General features: G+C 39.9%; 1 protein-coding gene across 5 annotated transcripts in view; it reads right to left on the bottom strand.

Annotated features, from left to right (window-relative positions):
* Positions 1-16,203, bottom strand: part of grid1a (glutamate receptor, ionotropic, delta 1a) — a 210,401-nt gene that overhangs the window by 149,885 nt on the left and 44,313 nt on the right. Inside the window, exon 1 of one of the 5 annotated variants that reach the window (XM_046401819.1) lies at positions 7,639-7,870. The exons of 3 other annotated variants lie outside the window; for them this stretch is intronic. In XM_046401819.1, coding sequence (XP_046257775.1) covers positions 7,639-7,663 — 25 coding nt within the window. In that variant the 5' untranslated portion in view covers positions 7,664-7,870. Of the gene's footprint in view, positions 1-7,231; positions 7,556-7,638; positions 7,871-16,203 lie in introns of those variants that run through there. One more of the 5 variants, XM_046401818.1, reaches the window with a different exon arrangement.

Below are 16,203 nucleotides of genomic sequence, written 5' to 3'. Positions count from 1 at the left end.
TATTGTACACAAACAACACACACGCAGGCATTTTAGCACCATAAAGTGTGCAAATACTGTACACATAGATGAGAACATACACGTGTGCACACACACAGACACACACACACGCACAGTTGCTATCTTAACATGTCTTAGCTGGCACTGAGTGACTGTACTAACACCATGACTCCTGCCATATGGTCAGTGACATACTGCTCTTCATTAGGGCTCAAAGAGACTGCCCACCAGGGCTAAGCTGTAACTCACTGATGCATCACGGGCTAAAAGGCTTCTGCCCAAATGGCCTAAATTAGCTTATGAACATCCATTGTAATGCCCTGTTTAAAAACAAAAGGCTTCAAATAGGTCTTAACAGGTTCTAGCAATAGCCAATAGCCAGTGATTTCCGTATTGAGAAGAAATATTAATATTAGCAAAAGGCAAATACAATTAAACTGGGAGAATAGGGGTTGGCGTGATTAATGCTGGGTTATGGTAAATTTCTAAAATAGTCTTCAAAGTAGCCAATTGTTACAGGAACCTTTTAGCCAAATTATAAGCTGATTTAATTATAATTACAGAAGGCAGACATATTAATATGAACTACTGCAATAACCTTTCAAAGAATACTTTTGTTACATGCAATTATTGCTGGGAGCATATCAGAGGTCATGCACAAATTGCAGCACTACCTGTAGCTAGGTCATTTTTTTTCTTACTGCCACCATTATCACCTACACAATGTCCCTACTGTATGCTGAAAGATTACAATATTTATTACTGAGGCCCCAAGTCAGCCCTGGCCATCTCCGCTATCTTTGAATTCAAACCGCTCTTGAAAATAATGTAAATATAAACAACAATTTTGTAGCATAAGCGAGACCACTAGGTCAGCTAATCTGTTTGTATTATCAGAAGGCAAGGCTACAATGATGAAAAAATATCTACAGGCAAATATGATAGAAGATTAATGTTTGTGATTGCACTACAGATCATTGTAAACCCATAACAGCTTTCCTTTCATCTCTGCAGTTACACTCCAGTCTCTCATTTGCATTTCTCCTCTTTCTGTTTCATCCTGTAGAAATATAAATGGTCAGTGTAAGTCTGTCAGGGTGGATTGTTTGTTGCCTTTCTTCTTCAGAGTTTGAATTGATATGGTGAAATTTGCCCAGTCTATTCTACAAGTGAGTGAGGATCATTTTCCTTTAAGGTTTCTATTTTTCTTTCAAAAATGTAAGTCTTCTTTAAAGCTGAAGTTGTATAGCCCTTAATGATCACTGTGTCACTAAGGACTATACAAACACATCATAATTTGGGTTAGGACTGTGTACCTGCTCATGCTTATTTGGTTGTCAGAACAACTTTGTTCCTGTTGAGCCATAAAACCTGCAGCTCTACACTCCAAAACCATAGTGAATCTAGAAAAACAGAAAAAAAACACATTTGAAAAATTAATTCTTTGATGTGACATTGTCAGACTGTGCCATTTGGAAACCTACACGTGAAATAGTTTCCACAGCGTGCACCGTCAGATTGCTTTGACGGAAACTATTACTCATGGTTCAACAGACTATTCAGAACGACAGGCCATTAAGGAGCTTTGAAAATCCTATCATTTAAAAATTACAATTCTATGCTTTGCTCACTTCTACTTCAGTTAACTGAGGTTATGACTTAAAATAACTGTAAATAGCTATGGGGAATTTTTTTTCACGCATTTACACATTTTATTTACCTTGCACTTGGAATACAACAAATATATAATAATAATAATAATTCTCCATTAATCTACTAGTTATTATCACATTTAATTCATTTCTTGGTCTATAAAATGTCAGCAAATATCAAGTATTTAAGTTTGAAAGTGACTTTGTGAAGTGCAGCCATAGTTTACTTTTATCAATGCTTCATAAAAATACAAGAGTAAGCAGTCAGTCAGATGATTTTTTTTAATTACATGTGAAAAGTATTTGATCATGTTGATCAGTTGTATATCACTACTCAAGGTTTTCACCATATACGGTGCAATGTGAGAAATAAAATGGCTGTTTAATATCAAGAGATAGTACGGTATAATTCCTGTATGAAAGTCAGCATGTTTTATTTGCACAAGAAGAACCATGTTGGAAACCTCATTGACCCCCTTCAAGTGAGTCAGACAGTGACTGAGGGACCTTCTCACATTTCCCTTATGATGCTGCAGTGGAAATAACGGTCAGTATTTTTTTAATGTGATGTCAAAGTTAATGTATTAACCTGAGCTCTTGGCGCATGCATTTGGTAAAGATATAACACACATGCATGCAAACACATTCATGACATGCCATTTTCCACAGCTCTCTGATAGGTTTCTGTGTCTAGAGGGCTCGTCAGATTAATAGGGCTGATGCATTGTGCCAACCATGTTGCTTTTCTCTGTTTGTCCCCAGTGCATATGTCTGAACAGCCACTATACCATATGGTGATGTCTCACAATGAATACAAAAATGGAGAGGTGTGATGGGGCCAGAAAGATTAGAAAGAAAAAATGTATCAGAGGTGGAGCAAGGGGAGGGAGCAGGGAAGAGGCAGGAGCTACTAGTGGGACTATCTAACTTCCCATCTGCTGTGCAACCTTGCTCAGATAACAACAAGACCTGAGACCTCGAATAACAATGCTGTCATTACAGAGACAAAACAAACTCCACTGGACTGAGAGATAGAAACACAATGAAATTATAATTCACCCTATTACGGTGCTTCCTGTTTTTTAATCAAGATGTTTTGCTCTATTATGTCAAAGTCACCCTGGTCCATTGAAAGCAACAGTAATGAACAAGTAATATTATTTGATACATATAACTATTGATGACTACAAGATTATAGTCATTTTCAGTGACTGTGCAGAGTGTTCAGACTAAAATTATTGCATTACATTGTTCAGAATCATAAGAGTACTGCTTAGTAAGAAGTGCTGTTGTTGTATGTATGCATGCATACACAAATAAATAACTGAAAATAAATATGTCTTGCCTTTTAGTTTATTGGTCTAACTGGCCAATGGAGTGTGCAAATTAGAGCTACAGCAACAGTTCCCATGGAATAACAGAAAACATTTATTGCCTGGAACCATCGAGTCTTAGGTGGTAATTGTGTTTTAGATTAAAAGCTTAGTAGGCTGATCGTTGGTGCTGGCTCAGTCAATAAGCAGGTTTGGTGAGAGGAGTGCACATTGAACCCGCCATGGTGATTAACTACATGTTCCTGAATTTTATTTTTGATCAAGCACAGATATTAAAAGCAAAGGTAGTCGGGGGGGAAACTGCATTAAAAGAGGGGCACTGAGTGCCAAGGAGTCCACTGCAGGCTTGCTAGTGGATATACACAGAGCCCTCAGGCGGCAGTATCTGCTAACAGTGGTTTAAAGTTCACAGCAAAACATACTAAGCATCCACTGTTCTCATTCAATTAAGCACTATCGGAAACAAGTCTCCCCAATGCTTCTCAGTTTGATAGGGACTCGAGATTCCTTTGGATAGCCCCTCTCTACCTTGACTATAGGCCTAGGTTTCTATGAAATGAGATAGTCGTGTCACACTGAGCAATCACACTGAGCTGTTGACATTTTGAGAAATCCCTACTGAGACATCCCAGGTGAAAAATGATCTTCAGCTCAATAATAATCTATTATGAATAGGGTTTTGTGGGGACACTGAGCTCTCACAATGGGTTATCATCCTAAGGAGGAAAATTTACTGCTTCTCTGATATATATTATTTACAAGAATATCTACCACCTGTCAAACCTACAGATGAAGATAAATCTACATTTGTTGACAAAATGACAAACAGTGAAATACAGATAATAACAATAAAGTTATTCATATTGAAGCAAAGGAAGTTTAGTTTAGAAAAAAAAACAGTAATAAAAGGAGCAAGATGTAGCTGCCTGTCAATTTGCAAATCACAGAAAGCAGCAAGATTCATGGATCCCTACCCCTCTGCATCATTCAATAAGACACACAGTATAGCAGGAAATGTTTTCTAAAAAAAAATCCACAAAAGAGGGCTATAAGACATACAAAGTGCCTCTTACAGACAGAGTCTTAAATCACAGTAGGTATACATTTTCTGTATACACGACGCTTTCGGGTATGAGAGCTTGAGTTGTGTAATATATGTTGTTTTTCATGTGTGTATACAGTGCATTACAACAGTCACATAGTAACAGAAGTGTACGAACGAGTGTGTGAGCTACACCAGCATATACAGGTTTTACACATGTTCTTTAGTGAAGTATAAATCTGTCGAGCAGTATTTCAAAATCATTAAAAAGAGCTGCCTTCACATTACATGGTGCAATTGTAAGAACAAGACACCAGAGACCAGCTAAACAAAAGTTTAGGGCCTGAAAGTTCAACAAAACAAAAAGCTTATAAAGCAGAGGCGTTCATACACAAAGCCTCCTCAGCTAATGGGGTGCAAGATGTTAAGACTGGTCAGTGAAGCCTTGCTGTGTGTCAAGGCTGGATTTGTGCAGCTATCCATGCTTTTTGTAAGGCTGTCACTTTTTATTCAAAATTCTGTATTATTCTGTAACGACCTGTTCAAAATCAGACTTAAAACAGGCCCTCTGGATTTATTTGCCTTGTGGTCCAACAGAGGGTGAAAACTCATGACCTATTGGATGGCCTGTTGACCCATCAGTGAGCTAAGCTAGTAAAATAAATGAATAAATGCTGAGCGAAATGTGGATGAGCAAAGTCATCCTTCTGAAATAAACATCTGAGAAGGACTGTGTGGAAGTATTTTGGGGTCTACACCACAGATGTCAAAGTCACCAACAAGGACACAGCTGTTTTCCAACCTTTTAAAAAGCAGCTGCCTTGAGGCACGGTCACATTTGCACAAATGCAGACAAATGTGGGCAGTGCAGGATGCGACACACACAGAAATCTGTCTGGTTGTGTGTGTAGATGATTTAAGGAGTCAACCACACCCACATCATTTTTACTGGCTGAGTCTACGACTTTGCCAGCCAAAGTTCAACAAAGTAGAGCTCCACAGGTGGATGGAAGCGAATAATTTTTTCGCCCTTTTGCTCACACAGAATGTCAGTGAATGAGAGGAAAATATCTACCAGCGTTAATGTCGTGTAATGACTGTTCCCACAACAACAAATCTGAGCACTCACTCGACACCCAAGGTAGGCTTGTGCCGACTGGTAAGTAGATGGTATATCACAACTCAAGTTGCACTAAGTAAAATCATGCACTCTTGGCATGACCGCCCTCCGAGCCCCATTAATCAGCACAAGCAAAGTTAATTTAAATCCCTAATTACAAACTAGTTTGCTCTCTCTTTTCCATTGCATTCCATTCCATTACCCATCATCAACGTTCTCCACACGCCTGGTGAGGTAACATGGCAATGTTCCTGCCATGCTGTGACATACCTTTCCCCACCCCCTCCTACTGCTGCCACCCCCTGATGAGTAGATCGCCTAAAGGCAATTTCAAGTGACCAATATTTGTGATATAAACATAGAAACAACTGCACAACCCTAACCCAAGTGAAGCAACAAAGACACCAGGAACGAGTGCAGCAAAACAACTGTACAACCTCCTCTGACTGTCTGCTCAAGACATACAGTGCAGCTGTGTGATGCCACACAAGAAAACACAACAGACCTTACTGAAGGATAAGGCACTCTCCGCTAACAGACAGATGGAAATCAGTGCCACACATTCTTATAGCCTGCGTTTAAATTCAGCAGAATTAATTCTCAATAACACATCATTTGCTCAAATTAACTTGACTTTATGATACTTTGACAGCCTTAGGGTACTGTGCTGTAAAATTTAATTCTCACAAGCTCATTGCACTTGTTGTTATCAAATATTGTGGTTGTTATCAAATAGTACCATTGCAAGGCTGACTCTGAAGTAAGGACACACTGATTTTGTATTACTGTATTGGACTCGTAAAGTCTTAAGGACCCACACAGTGGTGTGGTCTTAAGTAAACATACTGTCTATCAGTTTGGGAAATAAGATCAAGCCACCATGCTGGGAAACAGTCACACTGCTAGGCTACTACAACAACAACAACAACAGCAGCAGCAGCAGCAGCAGCATAATGCATTTCTGTATTTGCTTTGTGTGGTTTCACACTGCAGAGTTTCAAGCATGAGCAACCACAGGTTTTCAGATGTCAACATCCTTCTGTTTGCACTACGATGATCAAACACATTTGAAGTAATTTCCAGGACTCTGGAAAACAGAGGAGACCAAAGGCATCTCAGCAGCACTTATTTGTTGTGATGTGAGTTTATCTTTTTTTTCCACCTAGCCAGAGGATCCAAACTTTAGGAATAAATGCTCCAGACTCAGTGGTGCAAACACACCTTCAGAAAGTCCATAAGTAAGACATCTGTAGGAGGATTCACCTATAGCAGACCTTATAGAACATAAAGGCTGCTAAGCTATTCTTGACAAACATTTTCAGACTTACGAAAAAACTCTTAAATTTGATTTGAATTTATTTTGGTGAGTTGGCCTTCTCACTGCATCTGAGCTCTAGCATAGCACTTTTGAATGCTGAATTTCACATTGGAGATTACCACGGTTTGTGATGCTACTTTATTAAGTGCAAAATATGTGTTTTAATATTTATATTGTTTTAGTAAGTAAGTAAGTAATTTCAATTTGTAATAATATACCAAGAAAAGTATAAAATCCTCCCAATAAAAGCTGGCAAAGTGAAAGTTTTGAGTCCATTCTCTAATAGTTCACATCCAAAATTATATAAATATGACTCAACAGAAGTGACCTTATTTCTTTTTCTTGTGTTTTTGTAGACAATTTCTTCCGTTGATAAGTATGGTTGTTTGCTTTAAAAAAGAGAAAAGAGCGCACGAAGAGGATCCTACTCTTCACAACAAAAATAACTGAAACAAAAAATACATAATGTGACTCATGTCCACCAGCAACAAAGAAACGGATGATTGTTGAGTGAATCTGTAGGCAAAATGACTCTAAGACCATAACAAGTACAGATTTGGAAAACTGATAATGAAAGTTAATGAGGAAGATGACTCCCCATTATCCCACCATCATTCCCATTATATAACTGGTCAATTGTAAAAAGAAAAAAAGACATCTCCCTCCTGCTTCACACTTACATGCGAGCAAACTAAAACGCCAACTTCTCTTATTACTGACATGGCGACCAAACATCTACCAGCTTATGAACCCAATTAGTCTTACCTGTTACCTGGAGAACACCGGGAGCTCCTGCCATCCCTATCAGTTTAACCTTATTAACATCGGATCGTCACACATACACCTAACACCACCTGAGTTTTATAAATCCACAGCATTTTCGATCAAACCGTCCCGCTTGATAAAAATAGCGTACTGTCGCTGGTTATAGCTCATTAACATCTACAGACTTATTACTTCCGGTGTCTGTTGGCAGCCAATGACGATTAAGGGTTTCGGTTAGCTTAGTTTACCGACAGAAGGCATCCACAAGTAGACGAATAATTTTAATACCAAGAACTCTCACCATTGAACCAAATTTCGAAAGGTGTCATACAACAAACCCATTAAGCAAGGTGATTACAAAAAAACAAAAAAAAACCCGACAGCAAAGTTAGCTGTACAACAGTTACCGTTAGCTAGCTGGTCCTTCCGCATCCGCTGCTTGTAAGCCCCGTAGACACACAAACAGAAGTGTTCCTCTTGTTGTGTTCCTTCTTGTGTTTTTTTCCAGTTGAGATTGCTGCTGAAACGCCTAATGGATGTTTTAATAAATACGCATTATTCTTTCCGGAAACTTTTACTTCCTAGGCACCTGCTGTACAGGACATGCGGTTCTGTTGTCGGTATGTTCGATCTGCTTCACCGAGCCTCTGCGCTGGGCGGTGCATTGAATTAGAAAGTGAAGTTATTGATTTGATTATACCTAATCTATTTTAATAATTAACTATTTGTTTAAGTCTTTTTTTTTAAGCACAGTGATGAAACACTTCATATTTTTGTCTCCAACTGTGAATCAAATATCTTTTGGAGAGTTTTGTTTTAGGTCTACCTTGTGTTTTGGAAATACATTTGGACATTTGATGGGCTCAGTGAATAACTGATAAATCAAGAAACCAATCACTGCAATAACTGATGATGAATAAAATGATTAGTCGTGCACTTTGAATTTGTTCCATTTTCATAGCATCTGCTGTGAACTGTTACCAGAATAGCCCACTGTACCGATAATTACAATTTCAGAGAAAGGTGTGTATAAAAACTACTGGTGTGTTTCTTGTCATGCCTGCAAGCACATGTGTATTTTGCAGCTCCATTTATATCTTTTCATGCAGGTTTGTATCACGCCTGCACGAGTATTTCCACTGTGATTGTAGGGGTACTGCAGAATAGCAAAATCCCATCATTCTAGTTTTTCTCTTCTCCACCAGTCATATTCTCATGTAAAGAGTTGACAAGCTACTGGGCGTCATTACAGCTTTGTTTTCAGAACCCTCTGGCACTGTAATGAATACCTCTTTTTGAGATATGGCAGTGTGAAAGTAAACAGTACTCGCTCCTCCTGTCACACAAAAACATACAAACACACTGACATGTTGAAAAATAGGCTGATTTGGTACCTGTAGGTGTTTAGACAGAGTATAATATTTCAAAAAATGCAAATTCTCATTTTTTTTTTCCTCTCTCTCATGACTCTGCACTCAACCAAATGTACATATTGCAATTGTGTTTGGTACGTTTGAGGTGGGAGCGGGGCATGCATTTGCAGCCACACTGCAGTAATGGAATCAAAGACTGATGAGTGTGCATACCAGGCTATTTACACTGCCTGGCTCCAAAACAAAAAGCCATGATCCCACTATCTTTCTTCCAGTGGGCCCTCCACACCATCTCACAGCATATGTCCCTCTGCCCCCCTCCCTCCCTCCCTCTGAACTCTGAGTTAATCATTTAGAAATAATTAAATTCAATAAAGCGGAACAGATTAAATAAGAAACAACGATTGGGCGTTAAGGGGCAGGGTGTGTAGCAGTAGCTTCCTCCCTCGCTGTAGGGAAGAGCAAATGATGTGCTGAAACAGAGATAGACAGAGACAGACAGACAGAGGGAGAGAGAGGAAGGAATGACTTACGAGAGTTTCAGAGGGAGACAGAGACAGACAAATGAGTGCAACAACGACAAAAAGGTACGACAGAGGATATAAGGAAAAGTAAGGGAATAAAGGAGGGGTGTGAAAAGAGAGCAGAAGCTTGAGGAGTGGTTAAATATTCATAAAGGCTGTGTGGTGATGGGTAGTGACGTACAGCAGCGAGGGAGATAGAAGAGAATGAGGAGGAAGGCAAATAATGAGCGTGGGGAGAGACACCCACATGCTTTACGACACAGCTGGAGGCACACAGGCAGTCAAGACAAAAACTCACACATACAAAAGTGAAATTACAGAGAGGCAAACACTCGTAGACACACATGCATGCAGACTTGCACATGCTCTGCGGGCAAAGTGTCTCCTGGCACACAGAAAATGATGGGTTTACTCTGAACACATGCAACTTTCACCTTGAGAAATTCTGCAGTTTTTGTTATTTTACTTTATGTCAAAATGATTCTACTAAAGATCAAAACCAAAAATGTGACGTGATGCTGTTTTTAAATACTGCCTGACTCCCTGACAATGCCTGTTGTTGTCACAAGCCCATTGGTCCCTGCTGAAGAAGTGAATCTTGAAAAAAAAAAAAAAAATAGCAGTCTAAAATGTACTTATAGTTTAATTTTATAGGCAGCCCAGTAAGCTGGGCACCGTGGTGAGTTAGTGAGTATTTAAAGCAGCAGGACAGTGAATGTGGATTGACTCAAAATAAAAATGCAGTGGCCTTAGTCATTGTCATGAGGGAACAGTGTGGCTCATTGATTTGATTTTAATGGTTTCTGTGCAACAATGGCAGTCAGTGGCACAGAGGAATAAGCTCTATCGGGCTTTGTCTACAGAGGCAAAAATTGTTCTTACAGTCATTTTGTTTTCACTTTTAATGGAATTTGTTGCCAGTAAAATATGTATGTATGTATACACACACACACACATATATATATATATTACTTAAGAGAATATTACCAGACTTATCCTTTAAAGAACAAAGCCAACTAGTTTAGAGTCAGTTTACCACAAATTGGATTCCTATTGGCCACTGCCTCCTGGGAGAAAGCAGTACCAGTAATGACCTTGATAAACACAATTCACTTTTTCTCTGTGGTTTACACTGCAGCACCTAACCACTACTTGATATTTACAAAAAAAAATGAATAAACCTGCAATCACTTCATTGTAGTTCCAGCTGACATGCTTTTTAATCATGTATCATTTCTTAAGTTGGCACTGGCTTCGGTAAACTTCCTCTTGGCCTTGCGCTAGAGAAGAAGCTATTGACCGGGGTGCGCTGGATTGGACATAAACACTGTATTAGTGTGATTGGTTGGATAGAGCTGATCCATGCTGGGGGCAGCCTGTCTGCCTGCCTGCTGCTGCTAACCAATCTCAGAGGGAAAATCGGAATTCAATTAGTCTGGCCAGAGGAGCCCCCTCTTTCTCTCTTTTTTATTTGTTATCCAATCTCTTGGCCCTTCTCTAACTTGCTTTCTCGCTGTCCTCCCTGCTCCCTCTCTCTCTTTTTTCCCTCCTCAATTCCTCTCCTCTCCCTATCTCAGTCAGAATTTCCTTATGACTGCCGCTGCTAACCCGACTCAAAGGGGAGAGTTGAATTCAATTAGTCGAGCCTCAGGAGCTCTCTCTTGTTTACTATTCATCTTCGCATTCTTGCACTCCATCTGATGGTCACTCTGATCTCTCCTTTCTCTTCACTCCCTCCCGCACATATCTCCTCTGCTATCCTCCTGCCGGCTCCCAGCAGTGGTATAAATCCTTATAGATGGAAGGATAGGGCATCGGCACAGAACACAAGAAAAGAAAAAAGAAAAGAAAGCTAGAGGGGGAAATGGAGAACGATAGCCATAAGAGGCAGCTGACATCCAGGAGGCTATTAAAAAGAGAAAGGGAAGATAAAAGAAACGAGAGCTGGACCTGTAAAGAGGAATGATGGGATAATGGAGTGAAAAAGTAAAAGGTATAAATAACTGGTTATGATGGCGGCGAGAGAAACAAGACACACGGGAACAAGAGAGAGAGGGAGTGGTGGAGAAATACAAGACAGAAAGCGATGGTCTGAGAAAACAGCATAAGGCAATGAGACAAAGGAAATTATGGATATGCATATTAATAAGTACAACTGGGGCCTGAGAAACAAACTGAGTGACAAAATAAAAATACAGAGAGAGAGAGAGTGAGGATAAAATGTGCAAGGCTGACATGGAATGTATTCATCATAAATATCTGCCTCCTGACGCGACAGATGTTCTGAAACCCAGTCAGCACATCCCTCCACCCAACCCACTATCAGGCTCTTCTGCTTGTAAGCCCACAAAAAGCCTGTGTTATCAAAATCCCTTACAACACGACGAGCTGCCAGTGAAAGTGTAGATGCGGGCTACTTTCAAATCCCCTCAAACACCCCTGCACTGTCATTAGACGTAGTTTTCCCAACAAGACTGTTCGTTGTGTTATCCACCATCGGCGCACACCCACCTGTGGACATTTTAGTGCTGCGAGTCTTCAGTGGAGGGAAATGGTGAGAGTTACCTGAAAAGCACTTTAGATTTCATTAATATGACTACAGCGTGATGTGCACACTGTGCTCCAGCGCATGGCAGCAGATTGTGCTATGCTCATCCACAAATCCCGGGAGCGTCGCGACTAGTCTGCTTCTCTTTGACGAGCGTCTACTCTCAGTACTTTGCAGGGTTTCAAACTTGTAGAGGGTGTAAAGTTTTCTGTTACAGTCTACTCAAAAAGAGGGAAGTAGCACTTCATCAAAAGGCAAAAAAGCGATGCTGCATGTCAGATGTGATGTCAGAAGAAATTGGCATAGAGATGGCAACAGTTTTAAAGTGGAACAATATTTCTTTGGCTGTACGGATCGCAGTAATATGAGCGACTGCGTGTTAATGTTGAGCTTGACTAAAAGACAAATATCAACAATTGCCTTTGCTTGCTTAAGTTAGGATTTACTGAAAACAGACCAGTGCTTTGTTTAGAAAGATTACCGGTTAAGTCAGGCTCACTTCTGTAAATCTGGGTCATGAAGCAGATTATTATGTTGGGAATGTTGGGCTCTCTTTATTTACAATTTAATTAAAGAGTTTGGTCTAGACCTGCTCAAATTGGAAAGTGTCATGAGATAACTTTTGTTGTGAACTGGTGCTATATAAATAAACTGAATTGAATTGAATTGAATTATACCAATGGAAACGTAAAGCCTGGTAAAACTAGTATTCAGGCTTAACTTCACCTACGTGGGCGGTACTGTGGTTCAGTGGTTAGCACTGTCGCCTCATAGCAAGAGGGTTCCAGGTTCGAATCCCGGTCTGGGCCCTTCTATGTGGAGTTTGCATGTTCTCCAGGTACTCCGGCTTCCTCCCACAATACCAAAAACATACACATTAGGTTAATTGGCTACTCTAAATTGCCCCATAGGTGTGAATGTGAGAGTGTGTGGTTATCTGTCTTTGTGTGTTGGCCCTTTGATTGACTGGCGACCAGTCCAGGGTGAACCCCGCCTCTCGCCCGTAGTCAGCTGGGATAGGCTCCAGCTCTCCCGTGACCCTGACGGACAAGCGGTATAGAAAATGGATGGATGGAACTTCACCTACGTCACGTTGCCTCTGTGCTGATTTATGGTGAACAAAAGTTCTGATGCTTTCATTGTCCGTGTTAACCTGCCAGCTCATCTGTATGTGCGCATGCTGCAATGTAATTGTAAGTGCAATAATGGGAAAACATCTGCTTTAGACTAGTTCACTGAACTAGCAAATAACACTGGCACATGGTTGTAGGCTAATTTAAAAAGGTAAAATAAAATCTAAACAATTATACATCTGCAAAATCACCTACTGAAATTATAAATGGGGAAAAATAAAGGATGTTTAAACAGTATTTTCAGCATGGAGGTTGTTATGTCACTTGTAAAGCAGCATATTATAATCCAACTGATAGAGAACTTGAATCTCCAGAAACTATTACTTATCTCATTATCTTGATCTTAATACATTAGATGGCTGGGCTTCTATTTTGATACTTCTTGTTTAATGTCATGTTGTGTTCTACACATGTGTGTTGCAAGCCTTACAAAGAAATGTCCCAGTGCTTGTGTTTTTTAACAACTTTTAACAGTTTTTGTCATTGTAAATTAATTGGATTTGTGTTTCATGTCATATTATGTGCAATTTTTGATTACATTAGTTCTTAATTTGCTTTACGAAACAGCTTCTGGATTGCAAATGCTCACACACAAGCCCTGCTTTTCTGAGCTTTCGTTATGAAACATGTCCCTTTAGGGGAAGCTTGTAAAAAGTGACTTCTTTTCCAACCTAGTCTCAACAGAAGTGCAAGTTGTTAATAAAGATGAAAACTGCACAGGAAGTAGCCTGTTCAGCAAAAGGGTCACCATTCCCATACCTTAAAAAATGATCTGTTAAGTCACTTTTCATGACTTTGCAGTCAACTTTTGATGTGTGTTACGTGGGATTCAAAACCAACACAACGCCTGTGCTAATTTTAAAGGTGTTGCTTTTAAGACATTTATGGCAAAGGCTTAGACAAAGCTGCTGATCCCACAGAGAGATAGCAGGCTGCGGCCACTTTTGATTAGCATGCTGTAAGGGGAAGATAAGATGGCAGAACGGAGGTGAGGTGGAAGACTGGGGAGTTAAAGGGTTTTCGAGACCAATCATTCGCAACATCTTTTTCTCTTTTGAAGGAAATTGCCTTGGCGCAAGTAAATACAATTTGCAGTATTTTCTTTCAGGGTTCGTGTGATTGTGTGTGCATCTACACCTGCCTGACAGAAGGCGCAAGAAAGAAGGGAAAGAGTTATATGGAAAAGTTGTGCTGTGCACACACATTTGCGTCTATGTGACGGGGGGAGGTTTTTGTATCCTTGGAGAGAAAAGTCTGTTTCTTATCTGTCCTTGTGTTTCAAGCAGGATGAAAGCAATCTTCAAATGGCATCTGCAGTCGAGGAGCACTTGAACCCAATCAGCACCCGTCACACTGAAATGGACCACAGGAGAGTTTCTGTGGTGAAGGAAGCTTAATGCCAATCACACGAAACACTCACATTCACACACATCAATCAGGTGTTCTCATACGGTCTGGAGTAATAAAAGCAGTAAAACCGGACACCAGTTGCTCCCCTGGAGGTATAACACAAAAACACTTCAACACTGAAAATCACAGCTTTGCCGCAGCAACAGGCACAAGGAAACCTGTGGTTATGAGCAAAATCACACAGGGGACATGCACAGCCCTGTAAAGGGCTGCTCATTTGTTTCACTGCCCAAATAGATGCTTGTCTTCTCTTTGTCCTCCCATGACTGCTGGTGACAGAGACACACACAACTTCACATCGTCTTGCATCCACACGCTGTTCCCCCATCATTTCTCTGAACTTTAGAGGTAGCAGCGCTAAAACAAATCCCGCTCAGGCCACTGGGGCGGGCAGTGCTGAATGTCATCGGCAGCACAGACTGGTGGTGATAACGGACGAGGTTGGACTAATTAAAAATAATGAGCTGTGTGGGTTGTCCATGTGTCTGGCACAAGCTAGCAATATCACGCACTTTATCACAGAGCAACATAATGTTACTTCAGATGAGTAAAGCTATAGTTCAACATTTTGGAACCACTGGTGTAAGGCGTGATCTCCAGCTGGACTTGCTATTCGTCACTGTTTCCTTTTATTCAACATATGACTACAAAGTGCAACTTTGCCCTCATGGTATAAAATTCATGACTGTTCTGCTCATCAATCCATCATGACTTCACATCCCATGTCAGTCCTGAGTGAAGGCTATTGTGGATGCTCAAGAACACAGAGATAAAAGCCAAATACTTGCTGTGAATGTTTTTTTCAAAAGAGCCCAATTTTCAAGTCTATAGCAAGTTGGCAGTTCAAAAGTGCCGAAAACAAAATCATGACTTTTCTTCCCCTCTTTGTTCTCCTCTTTGTAGAAATCTGTTTTCTAGGTGAATATTTTTCACTCATTTATTTAATTTGGTTATTATATTAGTAGAGCTTCCTACATATTTGGGTGATTTTGGAACCACTGATCTGGTAAAATTCCACTTCCTCATGCGTAACAAATAATCAAAGTGTGAAATGTGTTCATCATGATATTTCTGTGTAGATAAACTGTATATACATCGTAAAGGCAGGAGGAGGTACATTCTATTTTCGAGCAGGACTCCATATCATTTTACTCACCATTAGTAACCTGGAAACTCCATTACTCGGATCACATTTTCCTTTTAGTCAGATAAAGAAAAGGCTTTTACTGAAAAGAAACATAGAGGCTACTGTTGATAAGCAGGCTTTTTAAATCAAAATGGTCTGTGTGTGTATTACAGGTACACATTATGCTGGTGGGAAATTTTAGAAAATATCATCAACTATGATAAAAAAATCACACAGTAGTTTTTCTGGAAAGAATGAGAAGACCTTGTAGATATGGCTGCTAAGAGGTGGAATCACACTAGAACTCACTATCCTGCCGGATGCTTAATTTAATTTTTCATTCAATCAAACTTCTGTTTAAACAGACAAGGGCCACTAAGAGCAAGAAGCTTTTTTTCAAGGCTACCGTGAATAAAATACACTTTCAATATATAACTATGTAGTGGAGTATATACAATACAAAAAAATTACATTGCAAACAGTCAAAGCAAAGACATGCCTTTGCACTGCCAGTCTAAAGGGTCTTAAACTATGCAAAAGAGACCTTCTTATTAGTTCTCCACATTTCTGTAAATTGCTTTACTTAGTAGAGGATAATATTTGACAGCCATTTCCCTGAGTTCTGCATTAATATGTTGGTTTTCAAAGATCAGATAGTCTTGGGACCTAATGCAGTGTGAACTTGATCTATAGTTAGAGAGACATGTAGGATACTGTGGTAGCTTGCCAAGAAGTGCTTTGTAAATAAATAGATTGCGGTGTTGTTCTCTTCTCACTGCCAAAGATGGCCACCCAACTTCCTCATTCAGGAAACAATGAAAGCCAGCCCGAGTTATAAACCAAACGGCAGAATGATGC

Source organism: Scatophagus argus, chromosome 10, assembly GCF_020382885.2.
Source record: "Scatophagus argus isolate fScaArg1 chromosome 10, fScaArg1.pri, whole genome shotgun sequence".
Lineage (NCBI taxonomy): Eukaryota > Metazoa > Chordata > Actinopteri > Scatophagidae > Scatophagus > Scatophagus argus.
The sequence above is the reverse complement of the archived record's forward strand: the minus strand, read 5'-3'. Positions and strand labels throughout refer to the sequence as shown.